The 23,721-nt window shown below is 40.9% G+C and overlaps 1 protein-coding gene across 8 annotated transcripts in view; it reads right to left on the bottom strand.

Annotated features, from left to right (window-relative positions):
- SAMD12 (sterile alpha motif domain containing 12) overlaps positions 1–23,721 on the bottom strand; it is a 527,847-nt gene that overhangs the window by 135,465 nt on the left and 368,661 nt on the right. The window contains exon 5 of one of the 8 annotated variants that reach the window (XM_055546357.1): positions 12,997–13,094. The exons of the other annotated variants lie outside the window; for them this stretch is intronic. Coding sequence (XP_055402332.1) covers positions 13,012–13,094 — 83 coding nt within the window. The 3' untranslated portion in view covers positions 12,997–13,011. Of the gene's footprint in view, positions 1–12,996; positions 13,095–23,721 lie in introns of those variants that run through there. 8 annotated transcript variants of the gene reach the window in all.

The following is a 23,721-nucleotide window of genomic DNA, read 5'->3' as shown; positions in this document are numbered from 1 at the left end:
CCACCATGCTCCAAAGTCACCCATGTAATTCCTGCTGTATTCTGCGGAGGCTAAATGCCAGAGAAGTGATATCTTTCACCCAGAGCAGCCCATGATTTAATCAGGCGCCTTCTGCATAGCTGAAAGTCACCATAATAAAAGGAACCATTAACCCAGCCCAATTAACCTATCTGAAATACCACAAGACTGCAGAACCCAAGAAATACACAGATATTTTTTCTAATGTTGCCTTTTTGAAAATACAAACATGTGGTTACTATGCTCTAAGAATTTCTTTATCTTTCAAGGACAGGCTCTTTTCTTGTCTCTGGCCAGGTCAGATTGTCTTTAACAGAATGCCTCACTGCAATGACCAGATGAAATCTGCAAGTATAAGTCACAGCATCCCTGGGTTCATCCCATTCGGGGATCAGCTCAGATTCCAGGCCATGCCCTGTGGGTGATCATGCTACCAGCAGTGATCTCAGGCTTCACAGTCCCCGGTGGAAACTGGTCATCTCGGCCTCCTTTCTCAAGGATCTGGCTGGTTCAGAATCACCATCTGAAAACCTGTCACCCATGGGGAATGTCAAGACCAGATGTAACCTTGAGAGAATGCAGTGAGTCAAATGCTGTTTTTTCTTCCCAGTGTTCAGAGTCTTACTGGACATGGATCCCTTTTTAAAATTACGTACAGAGCCATTTTTAAATGGAATGCTTTTCTCCAACCTTGCACACCATTCAGCTAGGAGTTCCTCAATAGGTTGCTTTATTCTGACGTGAGGGATTATTCCTTGCTACAGTGGACAGAAATAGCCTAACTACCTGGGCAAACTGTGGTTAGAGATCACTGAGGTTCTATCCACTGACAGATTCTATCTTCTGGTGGCAGGGGGACACCGAGTGTCGGAACCTTTCTTCCTGTCCAGTGAAAAACACAAGCATTTGCAATGGAGGGAAGAAGAGGAGGTGGATTCTCTCTGTGAGCTGGAATCTGCTGGGCCATTCCCAGTCTGTAAACTTAAAAGAAGAACCACACAGAACAGGAAACAGAATGCTGTTTTATTTCCCCGCCCGCCTCTAGGACATCTGCACTCCTCTCTTTATCTGTGACATGGAAGATTAGCCTGTGATTTCATTACAAAGCACTTTCCTCATCTGGATTTTTGAAGTCTCTGACTTGCCATACCTTCCATGAGTTTTCTTCATACTGACAACTGGGAAGTGAGATTTGTTGTCCTTGCTTAGTCTCTTAAGCTGTGTCTGACTCTTTGCAATCCTATGGACTACGAGGCTCCTCTGTCCATGGAATTTTCCAGGCAAGAATAGTGGAGTGGGTTGTCATTCCCTTCCCCAGGGGATCTTCCTGACCCAAAAATTGAACATGTGTCTCCTGCATTGGCAGAAGGATTCTTTACCACTGAGCCAGAAGTGAGTTTATATCCTTGTTATTCATTCCTATGTTTCCCTCCATAAACATTTTTTGAGAACCTATTAAGTGTCTGGTAATACGTCACTATCCTAGGTGCTAACATGAGACTTATTTAAAATATCAAAGAACATCTTATTGGCTGACATCACACCAGGCTCTGGGCAGCTTCTTAGATGACATAAATGATATATGATCTCCTTGTATAATTTCTCAATGGATGTAAGAGTGAGGAGGGTGGTGAGACTGGGAAAAAAAACTGTCTTTTGAAATGTTTGTACCCAATTGAAAGGAATGTGTGAACTACCATCAGATATTTTTCATCCTTCTCTTATTTCATTCTAAAATCAGGATATGGGAAAGCTGATGTGGGTAATATCATGGCCATATTAATAGCAGTCGTGATATCACCATGGGACCCGGCAAGTGTCTCTAAGGGGAGAAGCGCTGAGAAGTGAAGAATAAGAGAGCCTCTGCATGGCTCTTCCCAGGTGGCGCTAATAGTAAAGAACCCACCTGCAAGTGGAGGAGACATAAGAGACGGGGGTTCCATCCCTGGGTAGGGAAGATCCCCTGGAGGAGGGCATGGCAACCCACTCCAGTATTCTTGCCTGGAGAATCTCATGGATGAAAGAACCTGGCAAAGAATTGGAGACAACTGAAGTGAATTAGCACACAGCACACCACATGGCTCAAGAAACCAAGTCCATCTGCCAGGCTCCTGTACGTCCAAACCCAGGGAGCGAGTTGATCCTCATATTAGATACATTCTATGAAATCTGGTTAGCTGTTGTTAAAATCCTCAGCAGATCAGAGACAGCAAATTAGTACACTTTGATGTTTATGGGAAAATGACAGCCGTCAGCCTCACAGGAAGAGAGGGAGGGAAAATCAAAAGCATACAATACAGATACAATGTCTATGAAAACAGGGGAGAGTAGGGATACGGGGACATAACTCTATCATGTCTCAAAGATGGGATGCCAGTACGCTAGTGGAGCAACCCAGAAGCCCATGTTTAACAGGCCAGGGATGTGATCAACGTATTTGAGAAAGATTTCCATCTAAAATGGCTAAGAAAAGAAAAGAATGATGAATGCAGTGGTTCTCAACCAGGGGATGGCCTTGCCCTCTAGAGGACACTGGACAAAGTCTGGAGACATTTTTTGGTTATTGCAATTAGTGGTGGGGGGTGCCAGTGAGCAGAAGTCAGAGATGCTGTAAAACATCTTATAATGCAAGGACAGCCACTCTGTCCCCAACACACACACACAGAGAAATATTCTGACCCCCAATGTACATAGTACTGAGACTGAGAAACTCTTGTTTAATGCAACAGATTTAATTATTTGAAAAATTCGCTTATGTGGCCCATCTCAGTTGCTGGTGATGCAGGGGAAGGAGTCATGTTAACTGTCAAGGTTTTTTATACCTATGAAGGCACCTTTGATCTTCACAATAATCTTAAGAGAAAGCTGAGGAAGAGAGTACAGTCTCCACTTTAGAGACAAGAGAGCTGAGACACAGAAGGTTAATGATGCTTCCAGTGATGAAAAGATATCTGGGCTCCTCATCTTGTGCTTGTTGCAAAAAACCACTGTCTTTTGTGGTGGTTTAGTTGCTGAGTCCTGTCCAGCTCTTTGCAACTCCAGGGACTGTAGCTCACCAGGCCCTTCTGTCCATGGGATTTTCCAGGCAAGACCACTGGAGTGGGTTGCCATTTCCTTCTCCAGGGGATTTCCCCAACCCAGAGATTACACCCTAGTCTGCTGCATTGCGGACAGATTCTTTACCACTGAGCTCAGAGGTGTTGCACTCAACATGCCAGCAAATTTGGAAAACTCAGCAGTGGCCACAGGACTAAGCACTGAAAGTGAAAATGAAAGGTCAGCTTTCAATTCAATCCCAAAGAAAGACAATGCTAAAGAATGTTCAAACTACTGCACAATTACACTCATCTCACACGCTAGCAAAGTAATGCTCAAAATTCTCCAAGCCAGGCTTTAACAGTACGTAAACCATGAACTTCTAGATGTTCAAGTTGGATTAGAAAAGGCAGAGGAATCAGAGATCAAATTGCCAACATCCATTGGATCATCAAAAAAGCAAGAGAATTCCAGGAAAAACATCTACTTCTGCTTTATTGACTATGCCAAAGCCTTTGACTGTGTGGATCACAACAAACTGTGGAAAATTCTTCAGGAGATGGGAATACCAGACCACCTTACCTGTCCCCCGAGAAATCTGTATGCAGGTCAGGAAGCAACAGTTAGAACTGGACATGGAACAACAGACTGGTTCAAAATTGGGAAAGGAGTACGTCAAGACTGTATATTGTCACCCTGCTTATTTAACTTATATACAGAGTACATCATGAGAAACACTGGGATGGATGAAGCACAAGCTGGAATCAAGACTGCCGGGAGGAATATCAATAACCTCAGATATGCAGATGATACCACCCTTACGGCAGAGAGTGAAGAACTAAAGAGCCTCTTGATCAAAGTGAAACAAGAAAGTGAAAAAGTTGGCTTAAAACTCACCATTCAGAAAACTAAGATCATGGCATCTGGTCCCATCACTTCATGGCAATTAAGTAGGGAAACAATGGAAACAGTAAGAGACTTTCTTTTTTGGGGCTCCAAATTCACTGCAGATGGTGACTGCAGCCATGAAATTAAAAGACGCTGTTCCTTGGAAGAAAAGCTATGACCAACCTAAACAGCATACTAAAAAGCAGAGACATTACTTTGCCAACAAAGGTCCGTCTAGTCAAAGCTATGGTTTTCCCAGTAGTCCTGTATGGATGTGAAAGTTGGACTATAAAGAAAGCTGAGCACTGAAGAATTGATGCTTTTGAACTGTGGTGTTGGAGAAGACTCTTGAGAGTCCCTTGGACTGCAAGAAGATCCAACCAGTCCATCCTAAAGGAAATCAGTCCTGAATATTCATTGGAAGGACTGATGCTGAAGCTGAAACTCCAATGCTTTGGCCACCTGATGTGAAGAACTGGCTCATGTGAAAAGACCTGATGCTGGGAAAGATTGAAGGCGGGAGGAGAAGCAGACCACAGAGGATGAGATGGTTGGATGGCATCACCGACTCGATGGACATGAGTTTGAGTAAGCTCCGGGAGTTAGTGATGGACAGGGAAGCCTGGCGTACTGTAGTCCATGGGGTTGCAAAGAGTCAGACACAACTGAGCGACTGAACTGAACTGAGCTCAGAAAGGGAGAATCAAAACAGTATTACTTGCTCTGTGTGTGTGCGTGTTCAGTCGTGTCTGACTCTTTGTGACCCCATGGACTGTAGGCCCCGCCAGGCTCCTCTGTTCACGAATCTTCCTAGTCAAGAATACTGAAGTTGGTTGCCATTTCCTATTCTGGGGGATATTTCCATGGATTGAACCCAGGTCTCCTGGTGGTAAAGGCTGATTCTTTACCACTGCACCATCTAGCTAATGGGTATCAAATTTAATTTTAATAAATCAAAACAAAGTCATGGGACTTAGGTCAAATACAACAGGTCTTTTGTTCTCTTGCTCATTTGTTCTCCAAAGAGTTTTTGAGTGGGGAACAGATGCCAAGCACTGTTCCAGTGGCTGCACACACAGCGGTGAACACAAGGGACACTTCTCATGAAGCTGGCATGTGACAGCCTCTTACACTTGCTCACTAAACACTTTGTTGTAGGTCTGGATAAGATTCTCCAACAATCCAAGCAAAGCCTTGCAAAATTCCAAATCCTTTCCCTGTGTCCTATATACCTTGCTCTGGAGTCACGCTATGCTAAGTCGCTTCCGACTCTGTGCAACCCCATAGATGGCAGCCCACCAGGCTCCCCCGTCCCTGGGATTCTCCAGGCAAGAACACTGGAGTGGGTTGCCATTTCCTTCTCCAATGCATGAAAGTGAAAAGTGAAAGTGAAGTCGCTCAGTCGTGTCCAACTCTTAGCAACCCCATGGATTGCAGCCTAATAGGCTCCTCCGTCCATGGGACTTTCCAGGCAAGAGTACTGGAGTGGGGTGCCATTGATGATCTGTAAACAAGATTTGTATATTTCTGCCTTTTCCTCTTCCTCTGCCTGCCCTTCTCATCCAGAAAACTTGCACTCATTCTTTGAGATCCAGAATAAATTTTACCTAATAGCAGAGCTGGTAGCTTTGTCCTCTGGGCTCTCACATTATTTTGTAAGTTTCAGTAGCATGTTAATTACAGTGAATGCTGAAATTTACCTGCTCTTGTGTCAGCCTTCTACCATTAAACTGAGTGTCTTGAGGGAGGTCACAGTGGTGCTGGATTCTTCCCTTTGCCCTTTCCAGCACCTTCTCCACCTTGCTCTGAGACCTGGGAGACTGACCTCTGTGAACTGCACAAATGAGCTCCCTTTTTCTCTGGCTTTAAGAGGGATCTGCCAATGGGCAGCACCAGCAGGAGTTTCAGGGGACAGCAGAGGAGTGACCTTGGAATTTATCTTCTTCAGCTCTCTGCCCAGCAGGTCATTCTGATCAACTATAGCTCATTGCATCTCCCAGGGGTAGCGCAGTCATACTGGCCTCTCTCCAGGTTCCAGGGCTCACTCCTTCCCTTGTTCATTGAGGCCAAGAGGTGGTAAATATCTCCCCACTGTCACAATGCCCCTGGGACTGCACCATCCCTTGTGACTTTATCTAAACCCAATCCATTCATCTGCAATTAGCCCCTTTTCAAACCTCTCCTAAAATTATAGAAGTTAATTGAGCCATCTCCCTCCTTTTTATAATATTCTTACTATAACAGGAAACTGGCTCAAAGAGGATGCTCAAGAGATGTTTACTAAAAGTGCAAATGAAGGAATACAGATGTTACCAAAATTTTTTACTGGAAGTCTTAGAATCTTTCATTTATTAAAAAAAGCTGCCTTCCTCAAAGGCTTCACTTTCTTCAGAAACAGTGAATTATTTTTTTGATCTTGACTAGACACAGTATCACTTATTAGCACTGCTGTTCTTTGTCACTTTACAGGAGATAGAAATAAAAGTGACATCTATACTCTCCCTAGAGCATCCAACAATTCTTCCCCTGAACTCTTCATTGCAACCTCAAACACAAAACAAAATCAAAGCATGAAACTTCTGTCCTGACCAACAAGCCCTGGTCAGAAAGTTTCTACCTCTGAGGATACACATAATAACAGCTGGGTAGACAAGAGAGGGAAAAATAAATAAATTCAATGAGACTCTCACATTTCAGTAAAAGTTTTCACCCAAAGTGAATATGACACATGAAATGAGCATCAGCCTCAAAGATCTTCCTTTGGAACCTCATTGGTAGCTGTGTTTTCTAACTTAGCAAGTGCCTCCTGCTGTTAATGTGAAAACTGGTTTCAGCTTAATTTGGCAACCCAGAAAACACATTATTTTTTGTAGCTATTATCATCCATATTTAGCCCTTTACCATGCTGTCAGTGACTTGGAGAGTTAATAGTAATTATAACTTTTGACTATTTATAAAATATTTGCAGTAAGTGACAGGTCTTATACTGCAAACTTCTCAAAGGTTATCTTTTTAAAAACTATTTATTTATTTATCTGGCTGCATCCAGTCTTAGTGTATCACGTGGGCTCTTTTGTGCAGTGCGCCGACTGCCTAGTTGTACCAATTAGGCTTAGTTGCTCAGAGGCATGTGGGATCTTAGTTCCCTGACCAGGAATCGAACTCAAGATCCCTGTATAGCAAGGTGGATCCTGAACCACTTGACCACCAGGGAAGCCCTGGCAAATGTTATCTTTATGACAATACTACAAGGCAGGCACTATCCTGCCATTCTATGGACAGCAAAGCTGAGTCTGGGGAAGGCTGCTGCAGAGGTGGGATTTCATTCCAAGCACGAGGACTTAGGAGCCACACAGTGGAAACTGCCCTTCTCTGAATAACATACACTCACCCCTAGCAGCAGAGAGAGACACATGGATACACAGGTACTTTTGAAGTTTCAATCCACCAGTCTGTTGGGGAGACCAGGTCCCTTAGTTCTGAGAGTGGGTTTGGAATGATGCCGAAAAAAAGGTAAGGAGAAAAAGAATATAAAATATTTTAATTTAAAAAGTCTATGAATAATAAACGCTGGAGGATAAAGAACCCAGCCCCCCGACACTGTTGGTGGGAATGTATTAAGACAATGGTGCAGTCACTATGGAGGGTCCTTAAACAATTAAAAATAGAGCCACTATATGATCTAGCAATCCCACTCCTAGGCACGTATCCATATAAAACTATCATTCAAAATGATACATGCACCCCAGTGTTTACAGCAGCGCTATTTACAATAGTTAAGACATAGAAGCAGCCTAAATAACCACTGACAGATGAATGGATAAAGAGGATGTGGTGTGTGTACACACACACACACACACACACACAGAAATATTACTCAACTATCAACAAGAATGAAATAATGCCATGTGCAGCAACATGGGTGGACCCAGAATTATCATATTAATTGAAGTCAGACCAAGAAAGACAAATATCATATGATATCACTTACATGTGGAATCTGAAATATATGATACAAATGAACTTTTACAAAACAGAAATAGACTCACAGACATAAAAAGCAAACTTATGATTACCAAAAGGGATAGTGGGTGGGGGAGAGATAAATTAGGAGTTTGGGATTAACATAAACACACTACTCTCTCTCTCCCTCTCCCTCTCTCTCTATATATATAAACTGTTTGGCACAGGGAATTATACTCAATATCTTATAATAACCTACAATGGAAAAGTATCTGAAAAAGAATATATATATATTCAGAATATATATATATATATATATTCAGAATATATATAAATGAATCACTTTGCTCTATACTTGAAACTAACAGAACCTTGTAAATTAATTACAATTTAAAAATTAAAAACAAGAAATTCTTTATTTTTAAATTTCCAAAGACAAACTGATTTCTACATGGCAGTAAAACCCATTTATACTTCTGTTAATAGTCTAAGAATCTTCCCCTTTAAGAGAGAGAAAGCCCAAGGCCTACACTAGCTTGACTGTCTCTTTAAATGTTACCCAGCACCTAATATATTACAAAGACACTACAATGCAGAACAGATGGAAGAACATAAAGCAGATGCAGATCTGAAGTCTAAATAGAGATGAACAATTCTTCAGTTAAAACAAGAAAACGAGGTGGCAGCACAGACGACATGGAAAAAGAAGCAGTTTACACCCGAGAGAAGTTACTGGGAAACACACAAGGTATCACAAAGGAGCAGAGCAAAAAGTTGCTATCTTGGCATTTGAAGTGACATTCCCTGATGTCTTCCTGGCGCACCAAACAGGCTTCTGTGGGATACTCAGGAGGAAAGCTAAAGGAGATCTAAAGCCTTTAAAGCCTTGGGGAGGAAAAATGGTTGGATACAAACTATCCAGGGGTTTCAACGAACTTCCAGAATCGAATTCATTTATCATGAGTATTTTCCATACCAGGAGGAGGAACCCAAATAATCATAACCAAAGATTAGATGAAGAAGAGATGTAATTTCTCCTGACCAGTTTTTAACTTAGTTTCATTTTAATATTTTTTAAGGATTTTTCGGATGTTGAAGTCTTTACTGAATTTGTTACACTATTCTTTCTTTTACATTTTTGGTTTTCTGGCCCAGAGGTATGTGGGATCTTGGCTCCCTGACCAAGGATTGAACCCGCACTCCTGCTGCATTGGAAGGCGAAGTCTTAACCATTGGGGCCCCAGGGAAGTGCCTTGTTTTAATAATTTTAACACTTTTATTTTATGGACGTTTCTAAACACACATAAAGTAGTGAGAACAGTACTATGAACCCATGTGAACCACCACCCAGGATTGGTCACCATCGATGTCTGTCACTCTTGCTTCATCTCTTATTCCCTCTCCACTTAATTTTCTTGGTGTTGTAAAGCAGTCTTGATAAAGTGCTTTTTTCTTAGTTTCCTTGTAAAAAGGTGCCTGCTTCCTGTAATTGATTGTGGGAAGAACAGCTGCCAAGTGTTAAGCACAGAATCCTTTAGAAATACTAGTCAGCCAGTGATCATTTTAATTCTTACGTGTGGACACATGAAAACAATGGCAGAGGGTGTGGAACGATGAGACTCGCGCTGTTAATGCAGGAGTGGAGCAAAACAGGACAGGAAAATTGGTGCTTTTAGGCCTCCGGCGTTGTTTTAAACATTAGCTTTTGGGAAATGTGAAGCCCTTCAGACATGCATTTAACCAAAGTCACAGAATTCTGTTCAGACACACAGAGACATGTATCCCAGAAAAAAGGGGAAAAAAAAAAAGTTATTGAATTAATCCACATGTTTCAGGGCTGGCTTCTTATTGCAGTATTATCCTAAATGCTACCAAAAGATGGAGTGGGGAAAGACATGACTTCTGGTTTCTAGGAAGCCAAGACTTCCAGGGTAAGGACAGAGCAACTGCAGGAGAAAGCACCCAGCAACCATAAAGAGGAGCATATGTGAAGATACAAGGGAAGAATTTTCTGTGGAAAGGCTTAGGAGATACAGGGTAATTGCTCCCACCCAGAGGCACAGTGAAGTAGGGAGCCAGGGCTCTGCTTGTGAGGCAGGGGAGGTGAGAATGGAGCTGGCCCGCTCCGTCAAGGTGCTGACAAGCAAACGCAAAAACAGTCCTTAAAAGGCTCACAATAAGTGAAAATGCAAGCGACCACTCCTCTCCTAAGCCCTGAGGAGATGGTTTTCATCAAGTAATGTGAGACTTCCTGTAAAAAGCTAAAGCCATCTTCCCTTGCCATGGAAAGAACGCTACACGCGGTTGTCTCCTAACATAAGTTTCAATTTTATTTTATTTTCCGTTTCAGTCCAACTTTCTTGCTCTGTCACCAACACCTGCAAAAATCGACACAACCTTCTAGTTAGCCCTCTCTCCAGAAGGCAAACGATTCCCGGGTAACTACCCCCGTAGCTTTTGTTCTCTCAGTATCTCTGCTGCCCCTTGAGGTGTCTCTAGTACAGACACAGACTTTCACCTCCTGTTCCTCCCAAGTTCCATTAAAGGGTAACGCACAAATCCTGGACTTCCGGCTATCTTTTACAAAATTCTCCTCATGGTTTGGTTTAATGACGTAAATATCATATTGGAGTAGTCTTTTGGTTTCTAAATGCCAAAGAAGGAAGATAAAATTGTTTTCAGAGAAACTATTCTGCAAGCCTTGGTGACCCATCACAAAGGCTCCGAGACATTCCTAGTTGGTGGTTTTCTAAAGCTGGTTAGGACCTGTGCTAGAGTCAAGAGACTACTGTGGCCATATGCACAGGAGTGGAACAGGTGAAGGCAGAAGGCTAGGGGATGAGAGAAAAGAAAGCAAATGCATGAGAATGAGCTAGGGACTACGTAGTACCAGGACATGGGTGTGTGTCCCCAGGGCGATTCTGAGACACACTGCTGTTTACCTTCCCCTCAGCTTTTCCTACCTTGTTGGGGAACTGCTAAGGAAGGGGATGCTGGTGAAATTGTATGGACCTGACAGCATCTCAAGGCGAGGACTTAATTTGAGACATAACTCCTTTGTAGAAAGGAATGAACCACCTACAGAATAAGGTTAATTCTGCAGTACTTCCTCTGACCTCCACTATATCGCTCCTCACATGGCCACTGGAAGTTTTACTATCCTGCAAAGGGCAGGGCTCAGGTAATGCTGCCCAGTTACTGCCAATGGTGATCACCTGAGGGAGTGGAAATGGTCTGCAAGGAGGCACTTAGATCATGAGAACATCCTGAATTTAGTTATCCTGGTGCTCTCATCACTACTAAACTTGCTATGTATTCCCAACTCTCCTTTGGACTTAGACATCTTAAAAATGTCCACAACTGGCTCATTGATTAGGACTTGGCCAGACAGCTCCAGGTGGCTAATTGGTAAAGCAATATCTCAAAAAGGATTTGTCTTTAATTATAGGAGTTTGACATCTTTATGTAGGTTGTAGGAGATATTAAATACATTTTCACTAGACATCCATTGAAGCCATATGGCAGCCCTGAATAAGTAGAACAAATTGGGCATAACAGAGCATTATTATTTATTTCAGGATGGCAAGACAAACTATTAATGGCACATTTTACAAGTCGGGGCTAGAAATTCAGGAGTCTAGGTAGTAGGGAAGATATCTTTTAAGGATGGATGGATGGAGGATGATACAAGGCAAGACAGAACCCAAAGAGCAGGGGTGAGAAACCGATTCTCCAGACTCTAAGAGGAAAATCAAAGACATAAAAGAGTGCAATGATTACGTGTCCTTGTTTTCACCCAGGAAGTCAGCTGGAACTGGAGGCCCTCTCTTTGGGTCCATTCAGTCATTTATTTATTTATTTAATTTTATTTTATTTTTAAACTTGACATAACTGTATTAGTTTTGCCAAATATCAAAATGAATCCGCCACAGGTATACATGTGTTCCCCATCCTGAACCCTCCTCCCTCCTCCCTCCCCATTCTATCCCTCTGGGTCGTCCCAGTGCACCAGCCCCAAGCATCCAGTATCGTGCATCGAACCTGGACTGGCAACTCGTTTCATACATGATATTTTACATGTTTCAATGCCATTTTCCCAAATCTTCCCACCCTCTCCCTCTCTCACAGAGTCCATAAGACTGTTCTATACATCAGTGTCTCTTTTGCTGTCTCGTACACAGGGTTATTGTTACCATCTTTCTAAATTCCATATATATGCGTTAGTATACTGTATTGGTGTTTTTCTTTCTGGCTTACTTCACTCTGTATAATAGGCTCCAGTTTCATCCACCTCATTAGAACGGATTCAAATGTATTCTTTTTAATGGCTGAATAATACTCCATTGTGTATATGTACCATAGCTTTCTTATCCATTCAGTCATTTAATTCAACACTTACTTAGAATCTATTAGTAGAGCAAGTGATACGGATCAGACCTGTTAAGAGGTTCAGGGACACTTAAGTGGTCTGTGAGTGGGCATCTGGGACTCTGACCTCCTAAAGTTCATGTAAAATCTGTACACAGGAATTTGTCTGAAAAAGAAGTCCATAGCTTTCACGAAACTAAAAGCCTCAGACCAAAAAAAGCTTAAATACTATGTAGCTCCCTATCAAAGACTGTAAGGCATTTTACAATGCAAGAGACTAAGGTGAGTGAGCGTGATCACCCCCTCACTGACCCCATACTTTAAACTTTTAAAAAGGCATGCTGCTGCTGCTAAGTTGCTTCAGTCGTGTCTGACTCTGTGTGACCCCATAGACGGCAGCCCACCAGGCCCCACCGTCCCTGGGATTCTCCAGGCAAGAACACTGGAGTGGGTTGCCATTGCCTTCTCCGTTAAAAAGGCATAGATCTTATTTATCCAGAAAAAGGTGGGTAAGGAGACCCTATAAACTCCAGAGAATTCACGTCTTACAAATGCTTTGAATCTCAGAAAATAATTTTTACTATTGGCAAGATCAAAAAATGTCCTAAAGAAACACAACCAAAAATGTAAGATAAATAAAAGCAGTTAGAAATGAGATGTTCTGAAAAGGCTGAGGCCATCTGGTTCCTATTATTCCTAAGTGAGGGGACATCATTTCATCAGCTTGAGACACAGGCATCACTTCAACAGCACGTGGACAGAGTGGTTTGCTGGGGAAGATGTCAGCAGAGACCAGAACGCTTTTTGATCCTCACCCTTGGCTGTTGAGACAAAAGTCCAACTTGGCTTTTCAGCACGTACTTCCATCCTACTTTTGTTAATCAGTTTGGAATCTATATATAATGTGTGTGTTAGCTTCTAAGTCGTGTCTGATTCTTTGTAACCCCATGGACTGTAGCCCGCCAGGCTCCTCTGTCTGTGGAATTGTCCAGGCCAGAATACTGGAGTGGGTTGCCATTCGCTTCTCCAGGGGATCTTCCCAACCCAGGGATTGAACCCAGGTCTCCTGCATTGCAGGCAGATTCTTTACCATCTGAGCCACCAGGGATCTATATGATATAAAGATGTTTAAATCATAATTATCTAGGCCTAATTTTAAGGAACTGAATAGCTCTACAAGATCTGCGATCATGACTGCCTTGGTGGCCCAGTGGTTAAGATTCCGAGTTCCCAATGCAGGTGGCCAGGATCCCTGGTCAGGGAACTAGATCCCCTTGTGTAACTCAGAGCCTGCAGGCGGCAAAAAGGACCTTGTGCAGCAAAAGAGAAACAAAAAAAGATCATATGATATTCCTCTTCCCTGCCTCCTCTCCCAGCTGATTATTTTGGCATTCACCTGGATATCTCTAAATGATATATTTACAATGTTACTGAATTTTTTTTCAAATTTTAAAAAAGGCAATTTTCCACTTAGCTCACCTCTCTCGGTAAACTTCTGTCACTCTTGTCACCCTTCCCATCACCCCTTAGTCCCCACATAGGACTTTGCACTCAGTCAGTATTCACTCTTTTCACTGTCACACTATTTAAATGCCATGCAAAATTGAGGAGGGCGTGGACTACTATCACAATTTCTTTCCTGTGTGACTACTGTTTTCCTGAAAGGTAGCAATTATATCGTGTTTTTCAATTTGTTTGGTTTTCTAAATACTTGTCACTGCTCAGCCTCAGACTCTTTACCACTTGTCTAAATACCCTCTGAAGATGTTTCACACTTCAGGTACTCTATTAATTTCATCTTTTTGGAGAAGAGGCTCCTGGATCTTTGCTCTCAACTGTGTCTGGGGTAGCCCATTTCCAGAAACCGTTTTTACCCTTTCCAGGGACAAAGCTTCAGTCATTAGCCAGGGTAGGGGGCATGGCAGTCTTCTGCCTATAAGGAGAGGTAGAGGGGCTCTGGGGATCTGATTATTTCTCAAACTTTCCGTTGATCTTCTTCAATTAGCTCAGGTACGAATACCTCAGACTGCTAATAGATTTGCCATGTGTCCATTTGCTTTCCAGCTCCCATTTGTGAACTGTCATCTTCTCTTTTCCTTTCCATGTCTTAAGGATTTATGCACTTAACATTTTTCTTTGGTGTTGTTTTTCTTTTTTTAAGCAGGAGACAAATGTAGACGTGTGTATCTACTCTGCTTTCACTATTTTTAAGAGTGTTTTAGAAATCAATATTACAGAAAACCCAGGAAAATACTTTAAGTAGACATCAACAGATATTATAAGACAATAGCCAATGTATGCTTATCTGTAACTTACAGGTGACAAAAAATGAGCCCATTCTGCTTCAAGTAAGTCATTTTCTGGGCTCATATAAATATTGAACACCTTATGCACCTTTCCCCTTTCACTTAACCTTCCTAATTTTAGGCTTCTGTGGAGCTTTGCCTTCTTGATAGTCTATGGCTGCTGTTAGGTCCCAAATACCTTAGAACTGCCTCGGGCAATCAATACCTCTGTCATGCTCTATTACAGCTGATCAATATGGACAAGGATGCAATGAGGTGGAAGCAAGATGTTTTATTCAATCAAGTTTTGGGTGTCTTTTATTGACCCCAGTACTTTGGGAGTGTTTACAAAACTTCTATACTCCTCTCATCTGGTTTATTTCAGTTAGCACATTTTTTTCTTTTTGTTTGTTTGCATAAAAAACCCTGCACATTCCTCCTTTCAAAGTTGCACAGTCACCCATCAGCATGAACAGGTCTGGATCCCAGCTGCATCTCTGTCCCTGTTTGTGTGATTTGGGGTAAATAAGACCACAATGGGGTTTCCCTCATAGTTCAGTCGGTAAAGAATCTGCCTGCAATGCAGGAGACCTGGGTTGAATTCCTGAGTTGGGAAGATCCCTGGGAGAAGGAAATGGTAACCCACTCCAGTATTCTTGCCTGGAGAATCCCAGGGACAGAGGAACCTGGCAGACTACAGGCCATGGTGTCGCAAGAGTCAGACACGACTTGGTGACTAAAACCACCACACCACTAACACAGTAGGCATCTCTCATCTATGCGGTGGGAGTTGTTAAGGCTCACCAACTGGTATTTCAATGTCAGCTGGGGTCAGCAGACACATTTAGCATGGTTGTTGGCACAAGAAAGAATTTCTTTAGATGTTCATAGCAGCGCTATTTACAATGGCCAGGATATGGAAGCAACCTAAATGTCCATCAACAGAGGGACGGATAAAGAAGATACACACACACGTATAAATGTATATATATGTATACAATGCAATATGTACATATATACATATAATGCAATATTACTCAACCATAAGGAGGAACAAAATTGGATCATTTGTAGAGACATGGATAGACCTAGAGCCTGTCATAAAGAGTGAAGTATGTCAGAAAGACAGAAACAAATACTGTATATTAATGCATATATGTGGAATCTGGAAAAATTACATAGATGATCTCATTTGCAAAGCAGAAACAGAATCACAGATGTGGAGAACAAATGTATGGATACCAAGGGGGAAGGAAGGGGAGGTTGGAGGAATTGGGAGATTGGGATTGACACACACACACACTATTGATATTGTGTATAAAATAGATAACTAATGAGAACCTACTGTAGAGCACAGGGAACTCTACACTGTGGCGATCTGAATGGGAGGGAAGTAAAAAAAGAGGAGATACATGTACATGTATGGCTGATTCATTTTGCTGTACAGTAGAAACTAACCGGAGAAGACAATGGCACCCCACTCCAGTACTCTTGCCTGGAAAATCCCATGGACAGAGGAGTCTGGTAGGCTACAATCCATGGGGTCGCTAGGAGTCGGACATGACTGAGCGACTTCACTTTCACGGTTCACTTTCATGCATTGGAGAAGGAAATGGCAACCCACTCCAGTGTTCTTGCCTGGAGAATCCCAGGGACGGGGGAGCCTGGTGGGCTGCCGTCTATGGGGTCACACAGAGTCAGACACGACTGAAGCGACTTAGCAGCAGCAGCAGAAACTAACACCACATTGTAAAGCAACTATACTCCAATAAAAATTAATTAAAGAAATAAAGATGAGAAAAACTTTTTCTTTTAGAATGTGAGTGCCTTAAGTGGGGATGTTGGTGGGAAAAGGGGAAAGAACTCCACAGTTCTCTGCAGTCATCTCTACTTCCTACTATGGTAACATCACTAGGCTGCTTCACAAATTGCTATGAATTTTCTACTCCCTAAGTATATTTGTTTTCTTTTATTTTTTGCACCATGACTATTCTCTCATACCCCCTTTACCACTAACCTCCTTTGAGTTTATGGACACTGCAAATAACGTTAGTCAAAACACCCCAGAATCCTGGGGCGGCAGAGGTAACTAGCTCTGCAACCAGATAAAATCAGCAGGAGTCTGTTAAGAAATCAAGCAACTTTCCTCTCCTGCTATATGTTTGTGGTTTCTTCTTTGATCAATGCCCAAGAACAAGCTGACTCCTCTTTATATTTCCATTTCCTGAGTGGACATTACTGTCAGCAATATCATTACCACCCACTTTCTTTTCTCCTTTCTCACTCTGTGTATGCCATATTTAGATTATGAATTCCCAGAGGGTAGGCTGGTCTTGTTTGAGTTTGTTCATCTTTCTTTTTTAAATGTTTATTTGTATTCCAATTTTGCATTGTACACATAGCACATTAAATGGAAACATTCCTCATTCTTATCTGGTCTCTTTTCAAGAGGTTAGGGAATCACAGAACATACTGTGTGCTGAATTAGCGCTTTTCTGGAGCTTGGCCATTAAGAGGAAAATTCATGACACATATGAGATAGTCTTTCTTAGCAGTCTCCTCTGAACATCCTTGACAATCTGCTAGATCATACACTTGATCTTATAATCCAAAAGACAACAACAGTGACATATTTCTTGGATTAAAGAGAAAAAGAACACATTGCAAACCAGCAGAGAACAAATAAGGATAAAGGAGAGATAAGATAAATTATTTATACAATAAGCAGGCCAAGCGGTCACTGCATCAGCTGAATATAATTATTAGGTAAATGGGGCTCATAGGAGCTTAAAGTTTAAACCACATGGAGCAGAAGTTATCATATCCCTAATTATTAAATTGAGAAACCATGGTTCATTGGTTGGACTTCTGGGAATGACTTGAATGCAAGGCAAGAGTATGAAAGAGGGATTGCAAGGCAAGTGATTTTTAAAGATCTCTTCTGTCATTTGTGTAGTAGCATCTTTTACATGTTTCCTCACTAATTTTTATTTCAGGGTAAGAACCTGTGATGACTGACTGGACAAAGAAGATGGAAAAATAATCAACCTGAGCGAAAAGGAGGTCTGAAGCTCTGAGTGAAGAGGACCCCAGGGGTGAAGCCCTCAGGAAGGCCCTGTGATGAGCTTCTATACCAGGTAATGGTCACTGCTGAACAGATGCTAATACATGGTAGACTGTAAAGGAAGCCAGTAAACATTGAGGACCCCTTCACCCCCAGCAAAAACTGTCACAGGCAATGCAGACACACAGATGGGAAACAGAGAACCTGCCTCAAGGAATGTGTCCTATTGAAACGGGGCTGAGCATCGTGCAAATGGGTATAGCCTTGGAGGTCGGCACAAGCGTCCCCGGAAGATCATCAAAGGGAAATGAACACAGGCCTGGATCCATGACACTCAGAATGACTGTGATGTATTCAATGCTCACACTGCATGCAACATTTTCTTGGAACCCTACATATGCTATTCTATTTCACAAAAACAATCAATAATGGTTAACATGTACTTGGTACTTACTAAGATCCAGGCTGAGAATCGTTTTGTTTAACGTGCACCAGCCTGGGAGACAGGTATTACATTTTCTGCTTCGCAGATGAGGAAGTACCTTAGGAATTTAAGAAATTTGCAAATGACCGAATGAGCATGTAGTTATATACTGCATGACATGGATCTATGGCTGTAAGAAATGAAAGTGTGGATTTAAAAGAATGTGAAGAAAAATAATGGAGGAGAATTTGGCCACAACCAAATAAACACAAAGGACAATAGTTAGATGATCACCATGTGAGATGTCTTATATATAAATTGGCAAGTTTCTAGAACTGATGCCTTTGATAGGGTTGTTGTTGTTTAGTCACTAAGTCATGTTCAACTCTTTTGCAACCCTATGAACTGTAGCCCACCAGGCTCCTCTGTCCGTGGGACTTCCCAGGCAAGAGTGGGTTGCCATTTCCTTTTTCAGGGGATCAAACCTGCCTCTCCTGCATTGGCAGGCAGATTCTTCCTTTGATAGGGTAATAGGATGCTATATCAAAGAATGTGTATTCCATCCACATTCATACAATTTTTTGTTTTTATACATTATGAAATATAGTACAGAAAATACAAAATGTAGAGTCTAATAATAACAATATGCAGAGTACATCATGAGAAACGCTGGGCTGGAAGCAGCACAAGCTGGAATCAAGATTGCTGGAAGAAATATCAATAACCTCAGATATGCAGATGACACCACCCTTATGGCAGAAAGTAAAGAGGAACTCAAAAGCCTCTTGATGAAAGTGAAAGAGGAGAGTGAAAAAGTTGGCTTAAAGCTTAACATTCAGAAAACGAAGATCATGGCATCTGGTCCCATCACTTCATGGGAAATAGATGCGGAACAGTGGAAACAGTGTCAGACTTTATTTTTGGGGGCTCCAAAATCACTGCAGATGGTGACTGCAGCCATGAAATTAAAAGACACTTCCTCCTTGGAAGGAAAGTTATGACCAACCTAAATAGCATGTTCAAAAGCAGAGACATTACTTTGCCAACAAAGGTCCACCTAGTCAAGGCTATGGTTTTTCCAGTGGTCGTGTATGGATGTGAGAGTTGGACTGTGAAGAAAGCTGAGCACCCAAGAATTGATGCTTTTGAACTGTGGTGTTGGAGGAGACTCTTGAGAGTCCCTTGGACTGCAAGGAGATCCAACCAGTCCATTCTAAAGGAGATCAGCCCTGGGTTTTCTTTGGAAGGAATGATGCTAAAGCTGAAACTCCAGTACTTTGGCCACCTCATGCAAAGAATTGACTCATTGGAAAAGACTCTGATGCTGGGAGGGATTGGGGGCAGGAGGAAAAGGGGACGACAGAGGATGAGATGGCTGAATGGCATCATCGACTAGATGGATGTGAGTTTGAGTGATCTCTGGGAGATGGTGATGGACAGCGAGGCCTGGCATGCTGTGATTCATGGGGTCACAAAGAGTTGGACACGACTGAGCGACTGAACTGAACTGTGTACCTCTTAAAAGCTTAAGATACAGAAAACTGTACATAAGCCCTTCCCTAAGCTCATCTCCTCTGCTCCCCTCAGACGTAACCAAAATTCTGAATGTTAGTACCTTATTTTTCTTTATAGTTTATATATGTATTTTGTATACAGTGCTATACTTAAAATAGATAACCAACAAGGACCTATGGTATAGCACCGGGAACTCTGCTCAATATTCTGTAATAACCTAAATGGGAAAAGAATTTGAAAAAGAATAGATACATGTATCAATATATGTATAACTGAATCACTCAGCTGTATATTTGAAACTAACTTAATCAATTATACGCCAATATAAAATAAACATTTAAAAATTAACAAAAAAAGAACAGTGTTTAGCATATAAAAATACATGAGAGTTTGCCTGTTTCTAAATTTTATGTACACTTCATGTAAATGGAATGATACTAATATATGCATTCTTCTGTGATTAGTTTTGTTCAACACTACTTATCCATGTGAAGACATAAAGATAAGGTCCATTGGTTTACTTGATGTGATAGAGGGGTATTATATGAAGATGTCAAGACTGATTTAACAATCTAAGTCAAGGGATAGCTGGGTAATTTCCAGTTTTATGCTATTGAAATCAAAACTGTTCTGAACATTCTGGTGCCTGTCTCCCGGTATACAAATTACTCACTAAGCCATATTTCTCTAGAACCTCCAAAGTATTTTGAATACATGTAGTGATAGCTAGCCTCCTCATTTTGTTGCTGATTTTAAAGGGGCTTTCAAAAGTACTTCACCATTAAATATGGTTTTTTTTTTTGTAGATATATTACTGCTACTGCTACTGCTAAGTCGCTTCAGTTGTGTCCAACTCTGTGCAACCCCATAGATGGCAGCCCATCAGGCTCCCCCGTCCCTGGGATTCTCCAGGCAAGAACGCTGGAGTGGGCTGCCATTTCCTTCTCCAATGCATGAAAGTGAAAAGTGAAAGAAGTTGCTCAGTCATGTCGGACTCTTTGTGACTCCATGGACTGCAGCCTACTAGGCTCCTCTCTCCATAGGATTTTCCAGGCAAGAGTTCTGGAGTGGGTGACCACTGCCTTCTCCAGTAGATATATTGGGTTGGCCAAAGTTTGTTTGGCTCTTTCTGTTACATTTTATGGAAAAATCTCAACAAACTTAACTGGCCAACCCAATATATTATCAGATTAAGAAAGTTCCATTCTATTCCTAGTTTGCTGAGAATTTTTATCATGAATGAATTGTAAAATTTTACTGAATGATTTTCGATATGTATTGAGATGATATATGATTTTCTCTACTCAGTTGACATGACACTTCACATTCAATAACTTTCTAACAACGGACTAACCCTGGGAGAGGATGAGGGCAGGAGGAGAGGGTACGACAGATGATGAGATGGTTGGATGGCATCACCAACTCAAAGGACATGAGCTTGAGCAAGCTCCGGGAGATGGTGAAGGACAGGAAAGCCTGGCGTGCTGCAGCCCATGGGGTCACAAAGAGTCAGACATGACTGAGCGACTGAACAGCAACAACAATTGTGCTTCCAGGGTTAAGCCAAATTTATGATACATCTTTCAAAAATCTTATTTTGATTTGCTAATATTTCTTTTTACCTGTTACTGTTCTAGATATTTGAATTGTGTGTAATTCATTATCTTATACTGTCTGTGTCAAGTTTGGATCCATGGTTAATATTGGTCTTGTAGAAAAAGTCTGGGATTATTCCCTCCTTATTTCTCTATTGCCTAAAATATTTTATGTATTTTAGAATTTAATATTTGGCATAACTCATAACTAAAATCTTGTCTAGTGTTTTCCAGTAGGAAAAACTTCACTAATTTTACTCATGATGAGATCATTCAGGTTTTTTATTTTTCTCACAAATTACTTTTGATTATTTGTATTTTTAGATTATCCATTTTACCTAAATTTTCAAATTTATCTGCATAAAGAAGTTTATAATTTTGCCTTATCTAATTAACTTCTTGTGCATTTGTAATTACTTTATATCTATTATTTACACAATATTTTTGTGTGATCAGTCTCATTATTGCAAAGAGTAATGATGATCTCTATTGGTATTTTCTATTTCATTTTTTTTAAAAATCTCAATTTCCCTGCTGGTATTTCTGGGTTTACTTTGCTGCTCTTTTTCAAATTTTTCAGTTGATGATTCACTCAGTACATTTTTCCCCCTAATATAAGCATTCAAGGCTATAAATTTTTCTTTAAGTATTACTTTAGCTTCTTGTCACATACTTTCTGAAGTATTATTTATATTATCACCTAATTTACATAGTTTCCATTATGATTTATTCTGTGATCCACAGGTAATTTAAAAGTGGGCTTTAAAACTTACATACACATGCATTTACCTTTTTATGACTGATTTATTTATATCTTGTGTGATCGAATGGATTCTTTAACATTTGTAGAGACTTTGTGTATGCCCTAGAATATGATTAATTTTTTATGAATTTTCTGGGTCTCTCTCAAAGGAATTTCTACTCTCCGGCTGTTGGAAGACTGTTCTGTGTGTGTCCTTGCAGTCAAGCTTATTTGTTGTGTTGTTCTAGTTTTCTATATTCTACTAAAAGCAACAAGTAAAAATTTCCTACTATGATGTGGCGTTGTGTATTTCACTGTAATTCTATCAGTTTGTCTTTACGATTTGAAGCTATACTATTCATTACATAAAAATTCAACATTATTACAGTTTTCTGATGAATGTCAACTTTTAAGAAAATTCAGTGTACCTCCATATCTCTAGCATAATATTTTTTGGCTTTAGTTTTGTTTTTGTTTGATATTATTATTATATCAATGAAAGTTTCATTTAGGCTAATGTCTGCCTAAACTATCTTTTTCTCATCTTTAGTTTCAACCATTCAGTGTCTCTTCTAAACAACATATAGCTGGATTCTGTCTGATAGCGTGTGTGTGTGTTTATCTAGTTTGATAACTACTGACTTTTAGTAGGGAAGGATAGTACAATCACATTGGTTTTGGCTACTGAAATAACTAGATTCATTTCCCCAGCTTTATTTTGTGGCATCTGTTCCACTCTTTCTATACTTCCACTATTATCATTTTTCTTTCTTGACTTCTTGAGGATTTTTGAAGTTTTTCTCTCTCCGCAGTTTTTCTTCCACAAGCTTAGAAATTAGACTCTATGCAGTCTGTACCATTTGGAGTTGTGGAAAGCAAGACTTCTGTGGTGTAGGTTTTATTTTTCCTAATTCACCTATGGGGAATGTTTGGACTTCAAGGTTTTGGCTTTTTGTGAGGGACATCTGATTCAACTTCCCAATATGCTCCGAGTCCAGATTTTAACTCCAGTCCACCTTTCTTGACAAGTGCATAGCTCTAAACCTAGACCACAAGTGCCAGCTCCAGGACTTGCTTACTCCTGTGAAGTAGAGCTTTCTGGATGTTTCTTGACTTTGTATCTTTATATCTATCAATCTATCATCATCCAGCATGCTTAAATGCAGACTGGGAAGGCTTTTCTCTAAATATCTGGTCATTCATCTAGCTAGAAATGAAATCCCAGGCTTTGGTTCCAACACACTCATTCCCTTATGTTGTTTTGACAGATTTATGCAGGCCTAGCACAATAGGGATAAACAACTAGATTTGACTTGAATGTCTGCTACAAAATTTGCAGAATTCTACTCGCAATGATATTATTTAGGGATCAAGGAAACAAAAAGGATTAACCCTAATGAGATGCTTTCCCTTCCACTATGTATACTACTTTTAATACTCACTTTATTTAATCCTTATCATGACTCCATTGGAGAGTTTTTATTAGTACCCTCATTTTATAGATGAGGTACCTGAGACCACATTTTGAGATTATTAACTTACTGAATTGGGATTCAAACTCTTGCTTATTGAATCCCAGAGTCCATGCCCTTTATCCTGACTCTTGCTACTTTTTCCCCAAATAAAGAGCTCTGAGAGATTCTTTTCAGAACTGGTAAAAACAATTCTGGTTAGTTTTTCACTGGTAATTTTCAAAGCAAATAATGCAGCTATTTACCCTGTGCTGGTTGGAACTCTGCTAATTGCTAGCACTCATTCTGTTAGCAAACTTGGTATTTATTGACTCCAGAAAGAGACCAGATTGTGGGAAAGCAAACAATGAT

Source organism: Bubalus kerabau, chromosome 14 (genome assembly GCF_029407905.1).
Source record: "Bubalus kerabau isolate K-KA32 ecotype Philippines breed swamp buffalo chromosome 14, PCC_UOA_SB_1v2, whole genome shotgun sequence".
Lineage (NCBI taxonomy): Eukaryota > Metazoa > Chordata > Mammalia > Artiodactyla > Bovidae > Bubalus > Bubalus kerabau.
This window is presented reverse-complemented; position numbering and strand designations above follow the sequence as displayed.